Source organism: Triturus cristatus, chromosome 7 (genome assembly GCF_964204655.1).
Source record: "Triturus cristatus chromosome 7, aTriCri1.1, whole genome shotgun sequence".
In the NCBI taxonomy this organism is placed as follows: Eukaryota; Metazoa; Chordata; class Amphibia; order Caudata; family Salamandridae; genus Triturus; species Triturus cristatus.
This window is the reverse complement of record NC_140590.1, coordinates 912,049,406-912,067,902: the sequence shown is the minus strand read 5'-3', so window position 1 is coordinate 912,067,902 and position 18,497 is coordinate 912,049,406. Positions and strand designations below refer to the sequence as shown.

The following is an 18,497-nucleotide window of genomic DNA, read 5'->3' as shown; positions in this document are numbered from 1 at the left end:
GAAAAATTCAAAAAAGATCTAGCCAAATTTTCCTTTGAAAAAGTCTATCCCTATACACAAGAGAACTATGTACCACCTGAGTTCAATAGGAAAGGCAGACGATATGGCTCCAACTATTCTTCTTCTGGATCAGAAGATTGGTCAAGTGACTCTGACTCTACTACTCATGAGCGAACACGGAATAGAGGAAGAGGTAACAACTCTAGGCGGAACTGGCGAGGGAATCAACAACCACAATGGTGGCAACCTCCACCATGGCAATATGCAAACCCCCCCTTTCTTCCAAATATGATGCCTTTCAATCCACCTCCACAGTTCTTCCACAACCAGCCTTTTTTAGGCCAGGGCCGGGGACGTTCAAGGGGACGAAGAAGAGGTCAACAAACCCCAAATCAAACGAGGGTCCATTGGAGCCCATCACCACCAACATCACCACGGAATCTCCGCAGCTCAGCGAAGGGCCCAGTAGGGGCAGGACCCAGCAGCAGCTAGTGGTCAATTTGAGCTCTTACACTTTAACCGATATAGAAGAGAAGGTCCTCAATAAAAGGCCTGGGCTTTGTACCGACCAATACGGGGGATCCGTTCACTCTCCAGTGTTAGATAGCCAAGTTTTTTCGTAAAATCAGACTGCACTTTTTCTTTCAAGACAAGAGTCATGAGGACACCACACTGGAAGACGGTGTGACTGACAGTGGTCTTAGGAATAAATCCACATTCAATCCACCTGCACAGTCTTTGCCTCCTCATGTTCTCGCTTTCGAGACAGCCGTCACCAAAGAGATCTCTGCACTCATGACTAAACCTACCCGACAATACCATAACTTACCTAATCTAGAGAAGCAGGCTCTGACCTCTCTCTCCAAAAATTCCATGATCATCATTAAGCCCGCCGATAAGGGTGGGGCGATTGTGATTCTTGATGCCTTAGACTATAGGACAGAGTGTTTAAGACAACTCGGTGATGAGAGATTTTACAAAACCCTTGAGTTAGATCCTACTTCCCGCATCAAAAAAGAAATTTCGGAGCTTGTCATCGAGGCCAAACTAGAGGGTTGGATTTCAGCACGTGAAGCAGAATTTTTGGTGACTGAACACCCGGTCACCCCATACTTCTACGTACTGCCCAAAATACACAAGGCACAACGTCCTCCCCCCGGTAGGCCGATCATGTCTGGGTTGGGCTCGTTACTGGAACCTCTCTCCACATTTGTTGATGTATTTCTCAGGCCTTTGGTTAAAACCATGCCAACATACCTGCAGGACACTAAGGAGGTCTTACAACTACTCCCAGGTTTGGATTACAATACAAATATGGATTTCCTCGTCAGTTTTGATGTGGAATCTCTATATACTTGCATCCCCCAGACAGAGACCCTCGAAGCCATCTGAGGGCTCCTAGAAGCCAACACAACCGGGTTGAGCTCGCCAGTGGGATTCATCATGGAGTGTGCCAGGCTGGCCATGACTGAAATTTTTTTTCAGTTTGAAAACCAGTATTATTTACAAACATCAGGTACACCTATGGGCAGCGTTTTTGCCCCCAGCCTGGCCAATCTGTATGTACACCTGTTCGAACAACAATGTGTTTTGTGTACCGACAACCCCTTCCGTGACTATATAGTCATATGGAAACGTTATATTGACGATGTTTTCGTCTTATGGCGAGGTGACTATGCTACTCTAGAGACCTTTCATCTGTGGCTCAATGACCAGAATGTCTTCCTCAATTTCACCATGGAAGCGAGCAAGCTGAGCTAGCCATTTTTGGACCTTCTCATCTTCCCTACCGCCAATGGATTAGGGAGTGAGTTATACACCAAACCTATGGCAAGAAATTCCCTTCTGTCATATGACAGTTTCCATCCCAAGTCACTTAGAACAGGCCTACCATTTGGTCAATTTCTCCGTTTGAGACGTAACTGCTCCAGTACAGACAAGTTCAAAGAGCATGCTGACGTTCTCTCCCAGAATTTGAAGGCTAGACAGTACCCCTTGAAATTGATCAGACAATCATACAAGCGGGCTAGCAATAATAACCGTGAAGCCCTACTAGAACCGCCTGTACTCAAGGCTCCGTTGGACAGATTGACCTGTGTCCAAACGTTTAGCACTCACTCTAACCAACTACAGAAAATAATACGCAAAAACTGGCGTATTTTAAATGTGGGACAGACACATCTTAGTCCTCCTTTATTTTCGTTCAAGAGAAGTGCGAACCTGCGAGACACATTGGTACATACGCGCCCAAAAACCACAGCTGTCTCCAAGACTAACACCTTATGGAATCTGCCACCTGTTCAAGGGCATCATGCATGTGGCAATTGTGTGGTATGGACTAACACCCGACATACTACAGAAGTTGACATTGGGACAAACAAACCCTGGAGGCAGGTAAAACATACTAACTGCAACAGTGAGAGGGTAACTTATCTGATTACTTGCCCCTGTGATATGAGATACGTGGGGATGACCACTAGGAAGGTCAAAAGTACCATCAGATGTCAAAGACAGGCAACCCGCCTGACTAGACACTTTTTGGAACTGAAACACAGACCTGATGATATCAAATGGACGATTTTAGAACAACCTTTTATCCCGCCCCATGTCACTGACATTTCCACTTTTTTGTTCAGAAAGGAACAACGCTGGGTTTTTAAACTCAAAAGCGATACAGTAGGGCTCAACAAGACAATTCCTTGGACCTCGTTGTGATACTGTTGGGTCTCTGCCTTTCCATTTGATAGAGGGGGTTCTTTTTGCCTCATGGCTTTTGTCCTGTCCTCCGCTCCAGCGCCCTGCATTACTGGAATGAACATACAACCCCTCCTGTACCAATTGGTAATCTCTTTCCGGTTCAATCGAGGAAGGGGCTTCTGGGGCAATTTAAACCAATGCGTCAAGCAGTGCACTCTTTGACGGCGGTGCTACGACTGCTGTACACTAATATCTGATTTATTTCTCCCATAGTTAACAACTATAGAGCTGTGAAGTTTCCTGGCATTCTGTCTTATACAGGATCGCCTAGCACACAACATCTACACAGCTTATCTAACACTCTGTTTCTCCCTGATAGCCTGAGATTTACCTGCACATCCTCAGTGAGCCATGTCCGTTACACGACTTTTAATCAGGACGTACATAGTAGGATGTACGTTCAGTATACTGGCATGGTAGTTAATCAGAGCGCGATAAAAACCCCCCCGCTCTTTGTTCAACTGAGTTGCTCAATGTGGGGAGTGGCTCGCCACTAAAATTCTTTCACTCCAAGACGCGTTCATTTTGAATGCATATATTCATCCTAATCCCGAAAACGTTTTTTAAAATATCACTTTACTTGACATGTTTTGTTGTACACATGACCCGTCATCATAGCGTTTTTATACACAACAAGGGCACATTGGATGAAGACTTTATTGACAAGATACATCTTGACACAAGCAAACACGTAGTTCCGATTAAGCGCTTGGAACGTGACCGCTAGGACCACACTCCCCAGCATCCCTTGCGTGTCAGACGTCTTTTGACATTCGGTACGTGTGATCGCGCTATCGCGTGACGATTGGTCCAATGTCCTTTGAGTTACAGAGTCAACCTTTAAGAGGGGCAGGCTTACGCTGTTCCGGTTACTACTCGGTACAACCGGGAAGAAGGTCCGGGGTAACGACGGACAGGTAAGCTTGCTCTATGTGTATCAATATACGATCAAATGGACTTTTAGCCTAATCCCATGCTAGAGATTTGGCTTTTAATCACTGTTGGCTGAATCAATATGTGCATTGGGTTATCGCTTGGTTTCTGTGATCTTAACGACATTTACGGGATTGACATGTTCGCATACGGTCCTGGTTAATCTGTATATTCTAATATTCGTTTTCCAGAAGACTGGCAGCATGTCTTTTTCTATTTTGGAGTCATTCGACACACCTATGTTTGTGTACTGTTTTTATGGTCACACAACTTTATGCTTAAACTGATGAATAAACCATCTTCTGTTTTCTATGGCATTAGTTAGTTCTTTTTTGTCTTCTAGAGCGTTGCCTCACGCCCTGAGTTGTAACCAGGAGTGTAGGTCGCATCCCCGACTTATTGCGGGTAAGAAGATAATGCAGTTTGTACGCATGACAAATGTTTATGTATGACACATTTGTACTATGTCAAAAAACGTAGATGACACGTTCCAGCACATATCATTCATTTCCTTGTACTATATTTTTGTTTCTGTTTTCAGGTGATTAAGTTACATTCCTACGGTGCCACATATCTACAGATAAGTAGGTACTTTGGTAGGTTGTATTGTTCCTTTTTTCACTCATCACTTATTCACATTTTGCAGTAGTGTTACCTTATGGTCCTGACGAAAGCCACTGTCATTTGGTAGACACAGGTTGGCTGAAACACGTTGACCCACGAGGACGTGTTCCTATAACGTTTGTGGACGCGTTCCCTTTACGATTTCTGCTGTTTTTAGCTTGATGCCATTGGATACTGAATAAAATAATTTTCCAATGCTAATCAATTTTAAATCACTTTCCTAGTTCACACACTGCATTTAGACTCACCACGCCTATGGCAGTCTTTCTCACCCTGAGATAATTTATCCTCCCGACCATAGGAATCAAAACATCCCTGAGCTCCTCCTTGTTACAGTAATCTAAGGAGTTGTAGCTCTATAACTACACCAGGTGTGGTTATGGGATGTCCCAGATGATGAAGCATGCCACTTCGGTGGGTGATGGGACTTGGCCCTCTTTATGAGGACTTTTTTATGTTTGAACGTGCTGTTGTGTCACTTCTGTTCTTTTGATAGACTGGTTCAGACCCGTGGACTCTACTTGTTGTTTTAGTTGTGTCTGAGTGACCAGAGAGGTCCTCTTACCTTGTACCAGGGGGTCCAGCACCTAGAACTGCCATGGAAGAGGAGGTGCGAGAGATAGGCATGCAAAATACAATGGCATATTTAATTTACTCCACAGTTCCTGTGTTACGCTTCTTGATTCCTATTATGTTAGAGGCATGGATCTACATGGAGGTCACTGTGTTACTACTCCAGTCTCTCACTAAAAGTGGACTCAAGTGGTCCCATGCGCATATGGTTTAAAAGAGAAGTAGGGGGAATGAACTCTGCTCTGCGGCTCTAACTCTAATACCTTCCAATAATCTATCAGGACAATTAGTAACTGAAATACTATTTACAGACAGCTACTGATATCCTAAAACACTGCATCGCTGACAGGTTAGATATTGTTGCTGAGGTGGAAATGCTGGTGGAAATACTGGCGGTACAAAAGCGGGTGGTGATGGACGGAGCATCAGAACCAATCAAACACTCACACCCAGTCAACAGATCTGGGTTTGATCCATCACAGTTCTTTAGCCCACTCTGCCACCCCAGTTCAGACATGGCCATATGCAAATCAGTCTGACCCTGTGCCTCATGGGAACAGTCCAGCCCGAACTGCCAAGCCATGCCTTCCCTGGACCGGAAACAAGCTTCCTAGGACCGGTTTCTGGCATTTCAGCCGTCTTCAGCCAGGCTTGCTTGAATCCAGTGGCAAAGTGAGCAAGGGACTCACGTCTGAGCATACCCTGCCAACTTATGGCAGGGTACACAGGTACATTTCCTCCCAAAGGTTTCTGGATTCTGGCCATTTTAATGACCGCTCTTCTATGAGATAATGCATGCATGGCTGCTAGACTCCTTGCGTTGACTCAAGAGGTATAGGTGTCTCGTCCTGACATCTCGGCCTACATCCGAATGAGACGTCTGATCGATTACCATTCAGCTTCATCTGTGCAGATTTCCCCAAGTTTCAACTATATTTAAGTAGCTATATCATTTTAGCTAAATTGAATTAAAAAATTCAGCAACGCTTAGCATCATGGGTCACAAAATTTGAGAAAAAACTTTTAATAGGAATACTGAACTCTTATCCTAGAGACCTCAAAAGCCAAGACTCTACCATGCACTGTGTTCTGACAAATCATCTCAATTGAGATCTCATAAGTGTTGCTATGAAAGCTATGATTTCAGATGCCATAAGTAACGTCTTAAGGCGCGAGTTATAGTTAATGTAGTAGTGCGAGTAAGGTGAGAACACTGTGTACGAAACTACGGGACTTATACTAAGTAATAACAAGTTGGTGTTAAGTTAAAATAAGTAATACTTTGTACGTAGGTGGGTGACTTCTAAGTAATGTGAAGGGTCATGAGGGACAGTTCTAAATCTCAAAAGTACACTGAATTATTACACATTAAATTCTAAATTAAATTCTCTTTTTCGTAGAGGCACTGCATACAGAAAGTAATGTTTTTTATCACTACCATCGGTTTTTCATATGGTTTAGTTATTACTGAGCACCCAAAATGAAACCAGGCCTATTGGCTATGTCAATGATTATGTAATGTACTAAATGCACGAAGCAGAATCGCTCCAGGGAGAAAACGTATAAAAAATGCAGATAACTAAGCTGGAATTAATAATTGTCATTTAGAGGATGCTTCAGGACTATCAGATCAAAACTTTGTAGACATTAGTACAAAAAAAATATAAATATATTTGATATCAGCTTGTGAAATTTGGCAGTAATTTATAATCTGTGATTGATAAAAATGTGATTTCATAATAGTTTATTTTACTTTTGGCTTGTCTTACCCGGCAGATGTACTGGCTCTGCGGCCCCGGGGAGAAGGTCTTGGATCTGATGATAGTGCTTCCCCTGATGAAGGGAGTTTGCAAAGGGTTTGCCGGCCTCTTGTCTTTGGGACGCACAGCGTTGGGAGGATGGGAAAAGCCTTCAGTGTTGGTTTCTTTGTCCACCTGGAGAAAAAAGGGACACTACGGTCATGAAAAATGTCTTCTAATAAACTCCTTACAAGTCACTTGCTTTCCAGTTTTTGCACACCAAAACGTCACGGCTCACATCAGGGTCAGACTGGGACAAAAAATATGCCGGGCACCAACATTGGGGAGAGGAGTTGGCCTAACGGCTAGGGCGGTCGACCTAAAATCTGGGGAACCGGGTTCGAGTCTCAGCAAGGCCGCACAACATCCTGTGATTCTGGACAAATCACTTAATCTCCCCGCGCCTAACAAAAATGAATGTGTCCTCATGTAAGGCAACTGGTGCTCGTGTAAAGCGCTCTGATACCCTTTACCGTCAGGTCAAGTTTGCGCTATATAAAATTCTGTAAAAAAAAAACAAAAAACACATTAAAGAGGCCGCCATTAGGGAATAATATACCAGAAAAAAATGGTAATAACAAGGAAATCAGCAGTAAAAAGTGGCCTACTTGGTCATTACACAGGCCGACAACTTCTCAAAATCTGTCCCACACACTGATCTGTTAGACCAGCCCATCGGGCACTGCCTGATTGCTATATAGGCCAGTCCGACCCTGGCTCACATGTACTGGCACCTGTTGTTAACACATCAGCAAACATGGGGGGTTCTACTATGTCTAAATAATATTTCTACTTGATGTCCGAGGTAGGTTACATTTCACATATGCCATTAACAAAGCGACTATATTGTTAAGTATACGTCACACATTTTCTAAGTAAAAATCAATTTTACTTGTGTTACTAGTAAAGTCAGACGAATTTGATAGTTCCAGATGATGCTTTTGAGAGTAACCGTTCAATTTCACAGATAGAAACTGTTGTTAATTTTATGTGGACACGTCCATTTGCACTGACAAAGCTTGCAAAGCTAAGTAATATTTGAATGATGAGAAAATATGTGACTGATGCCTCAAGGCCTTTCTGATGACATTATACCTGACTGATCTCATCAGTGACAACATTAATGATCAGACATGACCAATGGTGCCCCTGCTAACAGTAAAAGGTTTTTGAGAGACACCAATGAAAATAGAAAATGTGATATCTGCATATGGAGAAGTCTCAGGTGGTAAGTGTAGCAAAACAGCAGAAGCACGTTCACTTTGTGCGTGCATAGATAAGTGGTGAAATCAATGTGCACAGCAATAAAAGGATACAATAATGCCTGATAATATTTGTACAGAAGAGAGTAAACATACTTCTATAACCAAATTCCCAAATTGGAATGTGTGTGGCGGAAAAGAGAGAAATCTAAAGTTGATATGTTCAATGTATTCAAACCAAATCCATTCGAAGACATGAAATTCATATTCCATGTTTCTAGTGTAAGGAAGGAAATCGACTGTTGCACACAAACAAATCTATTAGCAGAACGACAATGTCTGATTCCGGAGCTTATTAGAAAAATCCAGGTGCCAATGACAACTCGTAAGCTTATCCATGCTCACCACTAACACTTCACACAGTCAAGCCAACTTCCCTTCATGAACCGTCTCAACATTTTAATTGTGAGTTTACACATATGACATAACTACTATTACACACGTAAGTAAAAATATAAGTAGCCTTTTATTTTATTTCTTTTTATTGAAAATTGGGTATAAAAAAATCTATTACAATAAAAAGATTTTTTAGATGACTTCTTATTTCATCAATATCACAGTGCAGAAGTGTTACAAGGAAATAAAAAAACCTTATCGTTTGTAAAGGGCAATCTTTGTGAGGGGAAGTAGGAAAATAAATCTATGCGCTAGAATCTGCTTTGCCCCATCTATTACTCCAGAGCCCCTTACATTTCATCTGTGCACCCACCCTTAGAGCATAAAGTTCTTCTAATTTTCTAAATCGATCCATTTTCATCACCCATGTTTCAAAAGTAGGAGAGATTGGGGACTCCCACTTTTGGGAAATAAGTGACGTTGCAACCAGGGACACAATAAAAAGGTATTGTTGCTGTCTCAACCTTCAATGGCAATTAGAGGTCGGGATACAAAATATCGCCCCCTGTAAGTCTGGTTCTATGTGAGCTTGTAGCTTCTCACCAATAAAAGCAAAGACTTTAGTCTAAAAGACGAATAGTATGGAACACCATATGCGACCAATCGCCTCGTAGATGCCCACATCGAAAACATTTGGCAGACGAGGCCGGGAACATTTGCTGCAAGCAACGACGGCCATAGTAGAATGCCCACTTAGAACAGAGGACCATACTCTTAAAATTCACTCCTCGGACGGCCTTGTGGCTCATGAGATTATACCGGCTACAAGCAGTAAAGTCAATTTTGCTCTCTGTGTACCGTGAAATCGAAGCGAATGCTGCAACAGCGACTGACGCCTGCAGATACAAATACAATACCCAATACTAATTTCCCAGCCCCGTATGCTTGTTCGTGAAATGGGCTTTGCTGATATGCTCTTTGACTATGCTAGATATCTGAGACTAGGCGAGCAAAGGATTGCAAAACTGGAACTAGCAAGAGTGCATGGTGAGGCAAAATATTAGCACTATCCACAGCCACCTGATCCCAAGATTTGATCTGCCCGGCTATCAGGAAATTACTGAAACTAGAATACCCTGCCTTCTCCCATATTTCAAAAGTGCTGCGTTTCAGCGGTATGCGTAACAGCCCGCACTCTTTCAGTAACATTTGTGGGTGCAGCAGAGGGAACTGATATTCTTCTTGGAGTCGCGCAAACTTATTTGCCACTACCAGCAGGAACTTGTATTGAGAGCATTTTGGCAATTTCAGATTTTTAAAAAAGGGTGGTAACTGGACATCAGACTCAGTAAGCATGTGTTGCAAATAAAAGCAGTTTGATAAACTATTCCCTATAGCGGCACAATTTAGCAAATCAAGAAAGGTGGCTTTATAATACTTCCTCATATGGGGGAGTGTAAAGCCATCGTTGTCAATAGAAAGCTGATTCGTAGTAAGCTTAGTGCGGGGCTTACTCCCTTGCCACAAAAAACACGCATCGTTTGATCCACCTCGATAAAAAAAAAAAAAGATTGCCGAATGGTGATCAAAAGATTGGAAAAAACTAAAATAAACAGCAGGATAGATATCTTGATAAGCGCTACCTGCCCTATAACGGATAATGCTAGAATATGCTATGGTTAACTTCTTTAAACTTTAAAGAAAACAGCCACTGAAAACTCTTATAACCAGCAAGAGCAGCACATTTCCCGGGAAGGCCAAAACATTATTTTTTGCTTAAAACCAATCTCACCCTTAAAAGGCAGTGTCAATAAAACCACACCAAATCTGCAAACTCACAATACAGCTTAGCAGCTGCATAACCACTTCCACCCCTCGCCCCCAAAATAAATTAAAATCCTCAAACTATTACTATGTTCCCCTAAGTAAATGCAGAATCTGTGCTCCAAAACAGTTGATGTATGTGTCCACTCTGGGAGGAGTGCAGGTAATGTAGTGAGACAGTGCGACTCGTGCACATAGACCACCACAAATGCCAGAGCTGACTGGCATTGATCAAACAATAGGAGGAGAAGATTCAGCACAGCCAATATTTTGACTTGCTTCTCCATTACTGGAGACCTGTAAAAAGGGGCCAGTTAACAGCACCAGCTGGTCAGCCTTGCTTGTCTGCAGTAGTTCTTGAGCTTGCGTGGCCTTCAAACAGCACAGAGAAATCAAACATGCAAATACAAAAAAGACAACTTTGTGGTTTCAATCAAAATCTCGTAAAACTAAGAGTTACTTGAGAGAAGGAGCAACCAGGTGTGGTACCTCTCAAGAGAAGGGAGCTGTTGGGAGATGGAATAGAAATTCTACTGAGAAAAGGCCACTTTTTGTAGAGAGAACATAGGTCTCTCAAAGCATCCTTAATAGAGGAATGTGAGGCACCAGCACTTTGTCTTCTTCAGATATTATTCAGAGCTACTTACAGCCACTATCAGAACTCATTTGTAGGATCAGGAAGGAGAAGGAAGATGCTTTAGTGAACTATGAAATGAGGCCTTGTAATCAAAAAGATACAGCAAGGTGTTACAATAAGCAATATAATGGCAAACTCAATCTGCTCCTTGATCCTACCTTTGTTGAAGCAGGATCGGCACTGTGCCCTTCAGCGGAGGTCCCTGTGTCACATGAAGGTTTTTCAGGATATTCCTCATCTTCATTGTCACTGATTCCCTCTTCGCCTTGGAAATTCACCTCCTCATCTTGCCTGGCATAAAACAGTTCCTTGTTAATTATAAAGGACCTCACTTAAGCAATATCACTTCAGCGCATTCCACTCTATTTGTATTATTATATTTTGTTATACACAGGGAATACCAAAACATCTAGTTCCTAGGTGCACAAGAAGAGAATGTGAAGAAAGGAGAGGAAAGGATACATTTCGGAGGATACATTACGAAAGAGGGGACTTTATAAACTGAATATTAGTTCATTCGGTGTAATTAAATACGTTCGGCAGAAGATTTGCACGTCTTTAGAGTTGCGACGTTTTGACACAATGGAGACAGTTATATCCATAATTCTCTACCCGCTGTGGGGGGTTCCTTCTTTCCTAGTTTTCTTTTTCTCCATTTAGTTATCAAGAGCTTAGTGCCTTTGTTACAGCGCAGGTTTCTTCCAGATCCAGTCTATGTAAATAAATCTGTTGAGAATTTAGGTGGTTTATGGTGTGTTGCCTACCAGATGACGCAGGAGGTGTTTAATGTAACTTGTTGTTTGATTGACAGTCAAGTTAATTTGGACCAATAAAAGGATGTAGGCTCATGTTTTTTAAACTCCAATTTTTTTTTATAGCTTTGTTTTGAACCATTTGTAGTTAGGTCAGAATATTAAATGGGGCATAGAGGAAAACAAACTCAGTGCTATGTTGGGTTATTCCACGAGAAAGTGTTAGAGCACAGAACAATGAGAAGAATCCAGCATGACGGTGTCACCAGTCATGGAGCACTGTTCAACAGATACTATGGCAGGCCAAAAAGAGCCCCTGGGAGTCGACAGATTGCCTCCTCCATACTCTTTACTGCGTCAACAGTTAGACCTTCAAGGCACGCTCCTTCAAACAAATACATTTACTTGTGCACCCACAGTTGAAAAGGAGAGAGTACAATGTCTGCATTGCTGTTGAAGACACGGCCTCTCATAGGCCAGAAGCATCAATGTTCGTAGAGTATTCCTCAAAAGGGTGCCACAGTGCAAAGATAGCCCACCCTTTACATGTCACAAATGTCACATACAGTTGAGAAACCCATGGTATAAAAGTGCAGTTCACAAGAGGGCCCAGAAAATGCTGGATCAAATCTGGTAGAAGAGGATGGTTTTCCACTGATGTGAGGGAGTTAGGGTGTCCTGGTTAGAAATTGCCCAAGCCCAGTGCAAACTCAAAAAGCCAATGGTTTGGTCGAAAGGTTAATGGAGTTTGAGCGGAAATCACTTGTAGCAGCGGAGGAGGGTGAGTATCAAAAGGGTTGCACATGGCAATTGTTTATGCTTAAATTGCAGTATTTTGAAATGGCAGTGTGGTGTTATGTGGAGCTGATTTAAGTTGATGTGTGAATGTGGTGCTTGATGCAGAGAAGTTGAAGTGGTTATTGGGTCCGTCCTGGCCTAAGATCCTGGGATATAAAGATAAGGGACAAAGTAGAGTTACAGAGTAGAAGACACTGGGTGTAGTTGTCTGCTGTGTTGTGGTGTCTGTCGTGAGACATCTACAGCAATATTAAGATAGGGACTTTTTCTTTGTGTGATTGAGAGACGTGGTTGGTATAGTTGATCTCAGTGCACAGAGAATAACTGTATCAATCCGAGTGAGATCTCGCTGGTCGAGGTTTCACTGAAGTGAATGTTAGAATACTTCTGAGCTGTCTCTTGTCTGTATGAATAATCGTTCATTTCGGTAGAGGAGCAGACAAAATTAGTTGAAATTGCTTGCATTGGTTTGTGTGAATTGCTTTGAGAATGCACTCTAGAGAAATTGTAAATGAGGGTGAGCTACAGTAAGGAGTGAGATTGCCATCACAGTGTACTGCTGTGGTAAAGGTCAGTTGGTGTAGAGTTGCATTGGTATTGGTTAAATACATTCTGGAGTTGGGCTGCTTGAGATGGGGATCTACCTGAGAATTAAGGAATTACAGTATTGAAGTATGTCTATTCCTTGTTTTGTATGTGCAAAACATATCCTGAGCTACTGTTTAATAAAAAAGTGTTTAAAAAAATACATTCTAGATAGCCGTGTTGGGATTATTTGTGATCGCCAAACTGAGAATTGTGGATGAAAAATCATTTCCTGGTTTCGACGGAAATTCATTTGTAAATATTGCATGTTATTGACTGAAAAATGAAATTCTTTGAAGCATTATAAAGCATGATAAGGGGAGATGTGGCTGTTAGAAAGGGAATACAGGCACCACCTGAAGGTATGCCAGGTTGAACTATGGCGGTAGAAGAGGGTTTTCACACAAGTATTTGGCTTGAACAATGGCACAGAATTACTGAGAAAGATGGTGCATTGCAATTTCCTCATTAAGAGACATTCAATTTGAGAATTATTGAGAATTTAAGGAGAATGCTGTATGAAATGAAGGCGCCTCCTAGACCTACACAATTCTAAGCAATTAATGTCTGGGAACATGTGGTTCATTTGAGTCCAAGAGATAGTTATTAAGGGAGAGTCCACAAAGCCATATGAACTTGTGTGGATGCTAGATGGGATGCAGAACATCAAACCTGGAAAACTGACGTGATGGAGGGGGCTAAATTATACCCTGCACTAACCACAGAAGGGGGGAAAGGTAAACAAAAGTAGAAGAAAAAGAATAAAGAGACAGATGACACAGAATGCAGCTGAGGACAATGATAGCAACATAAATGATGACTTTATAACTGAGTTACTGTAAAATCGCCCACCTAAATACAATGACACTCCGATCGGTGGAGCGAGTAAGTGCCGATGACTGTAACTTTTGATGTGCCTACGGCACCACTAAATATACCCCTTTGAGTTCACAAACTCTAAATGCCCCAGATGCATTGACCCTGCCTGTCACAATTGGTCCTGTACTTCCTTTGTATAAGCGTGGAGTAGCAGAAAATAATACCCATACTTTGGCTGTTCCTACTGGAATGAGTGCCATGGCTACTAATATGGCACTCGACAATAAGAACACCGGTGCCAAAAATATAAGCATTTGTGGTGGCATCGATTGAATTACAGTATGCGACTATTAAGGAATTTATACCTCTAGCCTTTCTGACCACAAGAGATCATTGTCTTTAGTAAATAGCAACATGTGCTTTGATGTATGTCTCGTGTTTGTTTTTTCTTTTTCAGAAAATAGAGGCCTTTGGAAATCCCTGAAGCCCACACTGGTAAAACCGTGAGTTTTACTGCACATATTAACTCCTCAAGTTAGGGTATGCCTTAGCGAGCGTATACCGCCGGGGAGTTATGGTCCTGATGAAAGCTTAGTGCAATAGCAATCATAAGCAGAAACATGTCATGTCGACCACTATTTCACTTAGGTATTAAATCGGACGGGTCTGGTTTACCTAACTAGCCAGTGCACATCCGCCTCACTTGTCTTTAATGATCGGAGGTGTTTGCCACCATTAAAATTAATCTTGGACAAAACCTTCCATCTTTTAACTTGCACTACCCCTTGCACTGACACTTTCTCACAATAAAATCCTGCTCCGCTGTAATTCAGGCGTCGAAGCACACCAGGGAGGCACTCGGTCTCCCTGGTGGGAACCCAATGATGAAGCATGTCACCAACTAGGTTGGTGAGTGAGGGTTCTTTTAAAAAACAGAGGTTTTTTCCTTGCACAATTTTTTATTTTTTATTCTTGAGCACTTTTTCTCTTGAATTGTTTTTCACTCTTTTGTTGATATCAAGTATATTTACCCAGGGGAAGAAGAGTGACTACTCCTCCCTACCGCTCTTGTTGTTTGATACACTCGACAATAAGACCCATTCCTCAGACTCCTAGAGTTGCAGCACATGGGGTATTCCCTTGAGTCGCAAGTGCAGACCGTACATTTAAATCAGACAGGGTTTGATCTGAGCAGGAGATTTCTTCAGAGATCATCATCATTTTTCTTGTCCAGCACAAATTAATTACACTGTCCCCCTAGAACAGAAATGTCTATGGGAAGGCTGACTTCTGACACATCCCTTTTGAACTCACCACCTGGTCCAAGTAGTGGTGTTTATAGTGGAGAACTAATTCTTCACACTCCCGCCGAGCAACCAGATCTTACTGCCCGAGCACTTGATGACTGGTTCAAGCTATTGATACATGCAAAAACAACAGTTGATGGACAGAATGCAGAACAATGTCATACATTCACCCCAGTACAGAGATCTGGGCCTAAATCCATCGTTTTTTTGCTCACCATGCCATTCCAGTTTCAACCCAGCCATATGCAAATCAGTCTTGACCCTGTGCCTCATGGGAACAGTCCAGCCCTTACTGCCAAGCCAGCTCCTCCCTGGACTGGAAACAAGCATCTTAGGACCGGTTTCGGGGTTTCACCCCTCTTCAGCCAGGATAGCTTGATTCCAGTGGCATGGTGGGCAAAAAATCGATGGATTTAGGCCCAGATCTCTGTACTGGGGTGAATGTATGACATTGTTCTGCATTCTGTCCATCAACTGTTGTTTTTGCATTTGTCACCCCGAGTGGGAAGGGTATGCCCAGACGTGGGTCCCTCGCTCTCCATGCCACTGGAATCAAGCTATCCTGGCGGAAGAGGGGTGAAACCCCGAAACCAGTCCTAGGATGCCTGTTTCCAGTCCAGGGAGGACCTAGCTTGGCAGTTCGGGATGGACTGTTCCCATGAGGCACAGGGTCAAGACTGATTTGCATATGGCTGGGTTCAAACTGGAACGGCATTGTGAGCAAAAAACGATGGATTTAGGCCCAGATCTCTGTACTGGGGTGAATGTAGGACATTGTTCTGCATTCTGTCCATCAACTGTTGTTTTTGCATCAAGCTATTGATACCCCAGGAAGTAGTGGAAATCCTGGAACAAATGCACAAGTTCCTGACAAAGAAAGATCAATGGATGTGGCGAGATTAAAGGTAGAATTAGAAGAAATAATAATTGGGGCTCTTGACGTGTGAGAAGCTGGCCTGGTATATGATGTCCACTAATTAAAGTGGGTACCTTGCACCAGTCCAGACAACCCTTATGGTGATTTAAGAGGTCTCAGACAATCTTAGAAAGCTATCCAAGTAGTAGCTGTGGCGAGCAGTCTTCAGGCTTAGTCTTGAAGGAGTGTAAAGCAGCTTGTTTTACCAGAATGCAATCCTAAAGTATTGATTAAATGAAAAGAGAACCACACAGTAGTTATAAAAATACGTATTTATTATACAACACTATCTAGTACATTTACAGTATCACTTACACGGAGATAGACACAAAGCACACAATACTTTGGCAAAGAAATGACAGTAAATATCACTAATACACAGTGGGCTGTGGAGGGGGGACCAAACTATATACTAAGAAAGTGGTATAAAAACCACAACTCGAGTCAAGACAGTGTCAAGAGGACGTAGAATTGCTGGGACCACAAGGTGAGTAGATAGGGACCCTACAGAGCGCGTGTGCAGTGTGTGAACACGAAAATGTGCTCCGTACAAGTCTATGTGGAAGTCGCGGTTGGAATTAAAAAAATTAAGGACCCTTCCCAGTGGACTTCGAAGAAACCCCGTAGAAGACAGAACGTTGGAGAGCCACCCCACCCATGGATACCAAAGTACCCGAGTTACCTATCCCAGAGAAGCCGGGTGCATAGGTCTGAAGTGGAAACAGCAGTCAAGCCCAATGGAGGACTTCAAGGAAGTGCCGCTGGTGGAGGGGGTGAAAGTGTCCGTTGGAATCCAAACATGGATTCTTGTCAAGGAGTACCTGGATGCAGAGGGGACAGAGTCTGGGTTACTTGAGAGTGACCAGGGGCTCGGAAGATGAATGCCCACCAATGATGGGTGCTTCAGGATAGTTGACAGGGACCTTGTCTTGGCAGCTGCGGGGACCAGGCGATGTCTAGGATGACCAGGAGCCGGATACGAGCTGTTCCACGAAGGATGTAGAGTGCAGAGGGGTTGGTGTCTGGCGGGAGCACCAACAAGCCTTGGCAATGGCAACCCACGCAGAAGGTCAAGGAAGCGTACGGTTTGGAACAGCAAGATCTAGGAGACTTACCACACACAGGGGAGTCAGAGCAGGCCCTGAGCAATCAGGGGAGCCCAAGGAAAGCAAGGTTGACCCTCAAATGGACCCACCAGGCCGGAGGCACAGGAGTCGAGAGAGGACCTCGAGCAGCTTCATAAAATAGTAGGCCACGGAGCACTTGGTACGAGGTGGTTGAAGATTTTTGTAGGTGAAGTTGCCAGGGGTTGGGGCTATTCGGAGCCCAATGCACTTGTTGCAGAATTGCCAGCAAGCACTTGCAAAAGTATGAGGTGCACAGCGGTTCAGGTATTGCAGCCCCCAAGAGGGATTCTGGCTTCAAACTGAGTGAGAGGACAGCTCAGGCCTCGAGGGACGTAGGACTCCACCCCCTGTGTTGCTGGACCCTTCGGAGTCTGTAGGATATTGGGAACACCAGACCGGTCAGCAGTGTTGCGGTGCCTGTGCACACAGGGGAGTGACTCCTTCACTCCAAGGGAGATTATCTTCAGGTGTCTTGGATGCTCCACAGGTCCTGCACGGATCCTGTATAGTGCACAGGCACAGACGATGCAGCGGACTGAGAGGGAGACGAGGTCATCCCCAAACAAAGTCCAGAGTGCCCAGACAGTCGAAGTGCAGTGTTTTCAGTTCTGAATCTTGTCCACAATGAATCTAGGGTCCTACAGCCGCCAGGTAAGCCCTTAAGTACCCACAGGAGAGGGTTGGAAAGATTATGGGGACCCTCCCAGGGGAGGGTCTGGACAGGGGGGAGGTTACTCCCATGTCCTTTGTCCAGTTTTGCGCCAGAGTGGGAGCCAACAGCTCCCAGGACTGGTTTGAACTGGACTATGCACAGGGCCACCAAATGTGCCACTCATGCAGACTTTCAGTCACTGGCAAGTGCACCCACCCAGCCCTAATACGCTAAATACTGTCTGGGAGATGGTCACACCTCCCAGTGACAGGATGCCTATTGCCCTGCCTTCCCCTGCTTCAGCTTGGCTCAGCAGCAGGAGGGCAGAAATGTGTCTCTGGTCGGCAGTAACCATTTTGTGCTGTCCGAAGCTAGAAGGCTGGTTCCGGGAACACCAAGAGCCTCACGAAGGACGCTTTTGATGGGTGGAATCATACCTCCGACACGGGTTACCGGTGTGGGAGTATGATTCCAACATGTTTAACACCAAACAATATAGGATTTGTTGCAGCCGTTTTAGAGTTGGTCATCACGCAGACCCATAATGCCCCTCTATATTAGTATATGGCTGCTTCACTGACAAGAGAATGGTCTCTGTAGTCTGCAGGGTTAACCTACTCCTGCAGGGGCACCCTCTCACTTAGAACCCAGCACCCTGTCTTCAGGATTGTAAAGCCTGCTACAGGGGTGATTTATAGGTTTCAGTGCAGTGACACTTAGATATAGTAAACTTAAATCTCAAGTAAGTGGTGCATGCACCAACTTACAAAGCTGCAATGGCAGGCCTGTAGTTCCA

General features: G+C 43.6%; 1 protein-coding gene across 1 annotated transcript in view; it reads right to left on the bottom strand.

The window, feature by feature from the left end:
* WWC1 (WW and C2 domain containing 1) overlaps positions 1 to 18,497 on the bottom strand; it is a 389,597-nt gene that overhangs the window by 38,076 nt on the left and 333,024 nt on the right. The window contains exons 18-19 of the mRNA XM_085617843.1: positions 10,904 to 11,036; positions 6,657 to 6,821 (exon numbers count right to left, since the gene is read on the bottom strand). Coding sequence (XP_085473969.1) covers positions 6,657 to 6,821; positions 10,904 to 11,036 — 298 coding nt within the window. The remainder of the gene's footprint in view (positions 1 to 6,656; positions 6,822 to 10,903; positions 11,037 to 18,497) is intronic.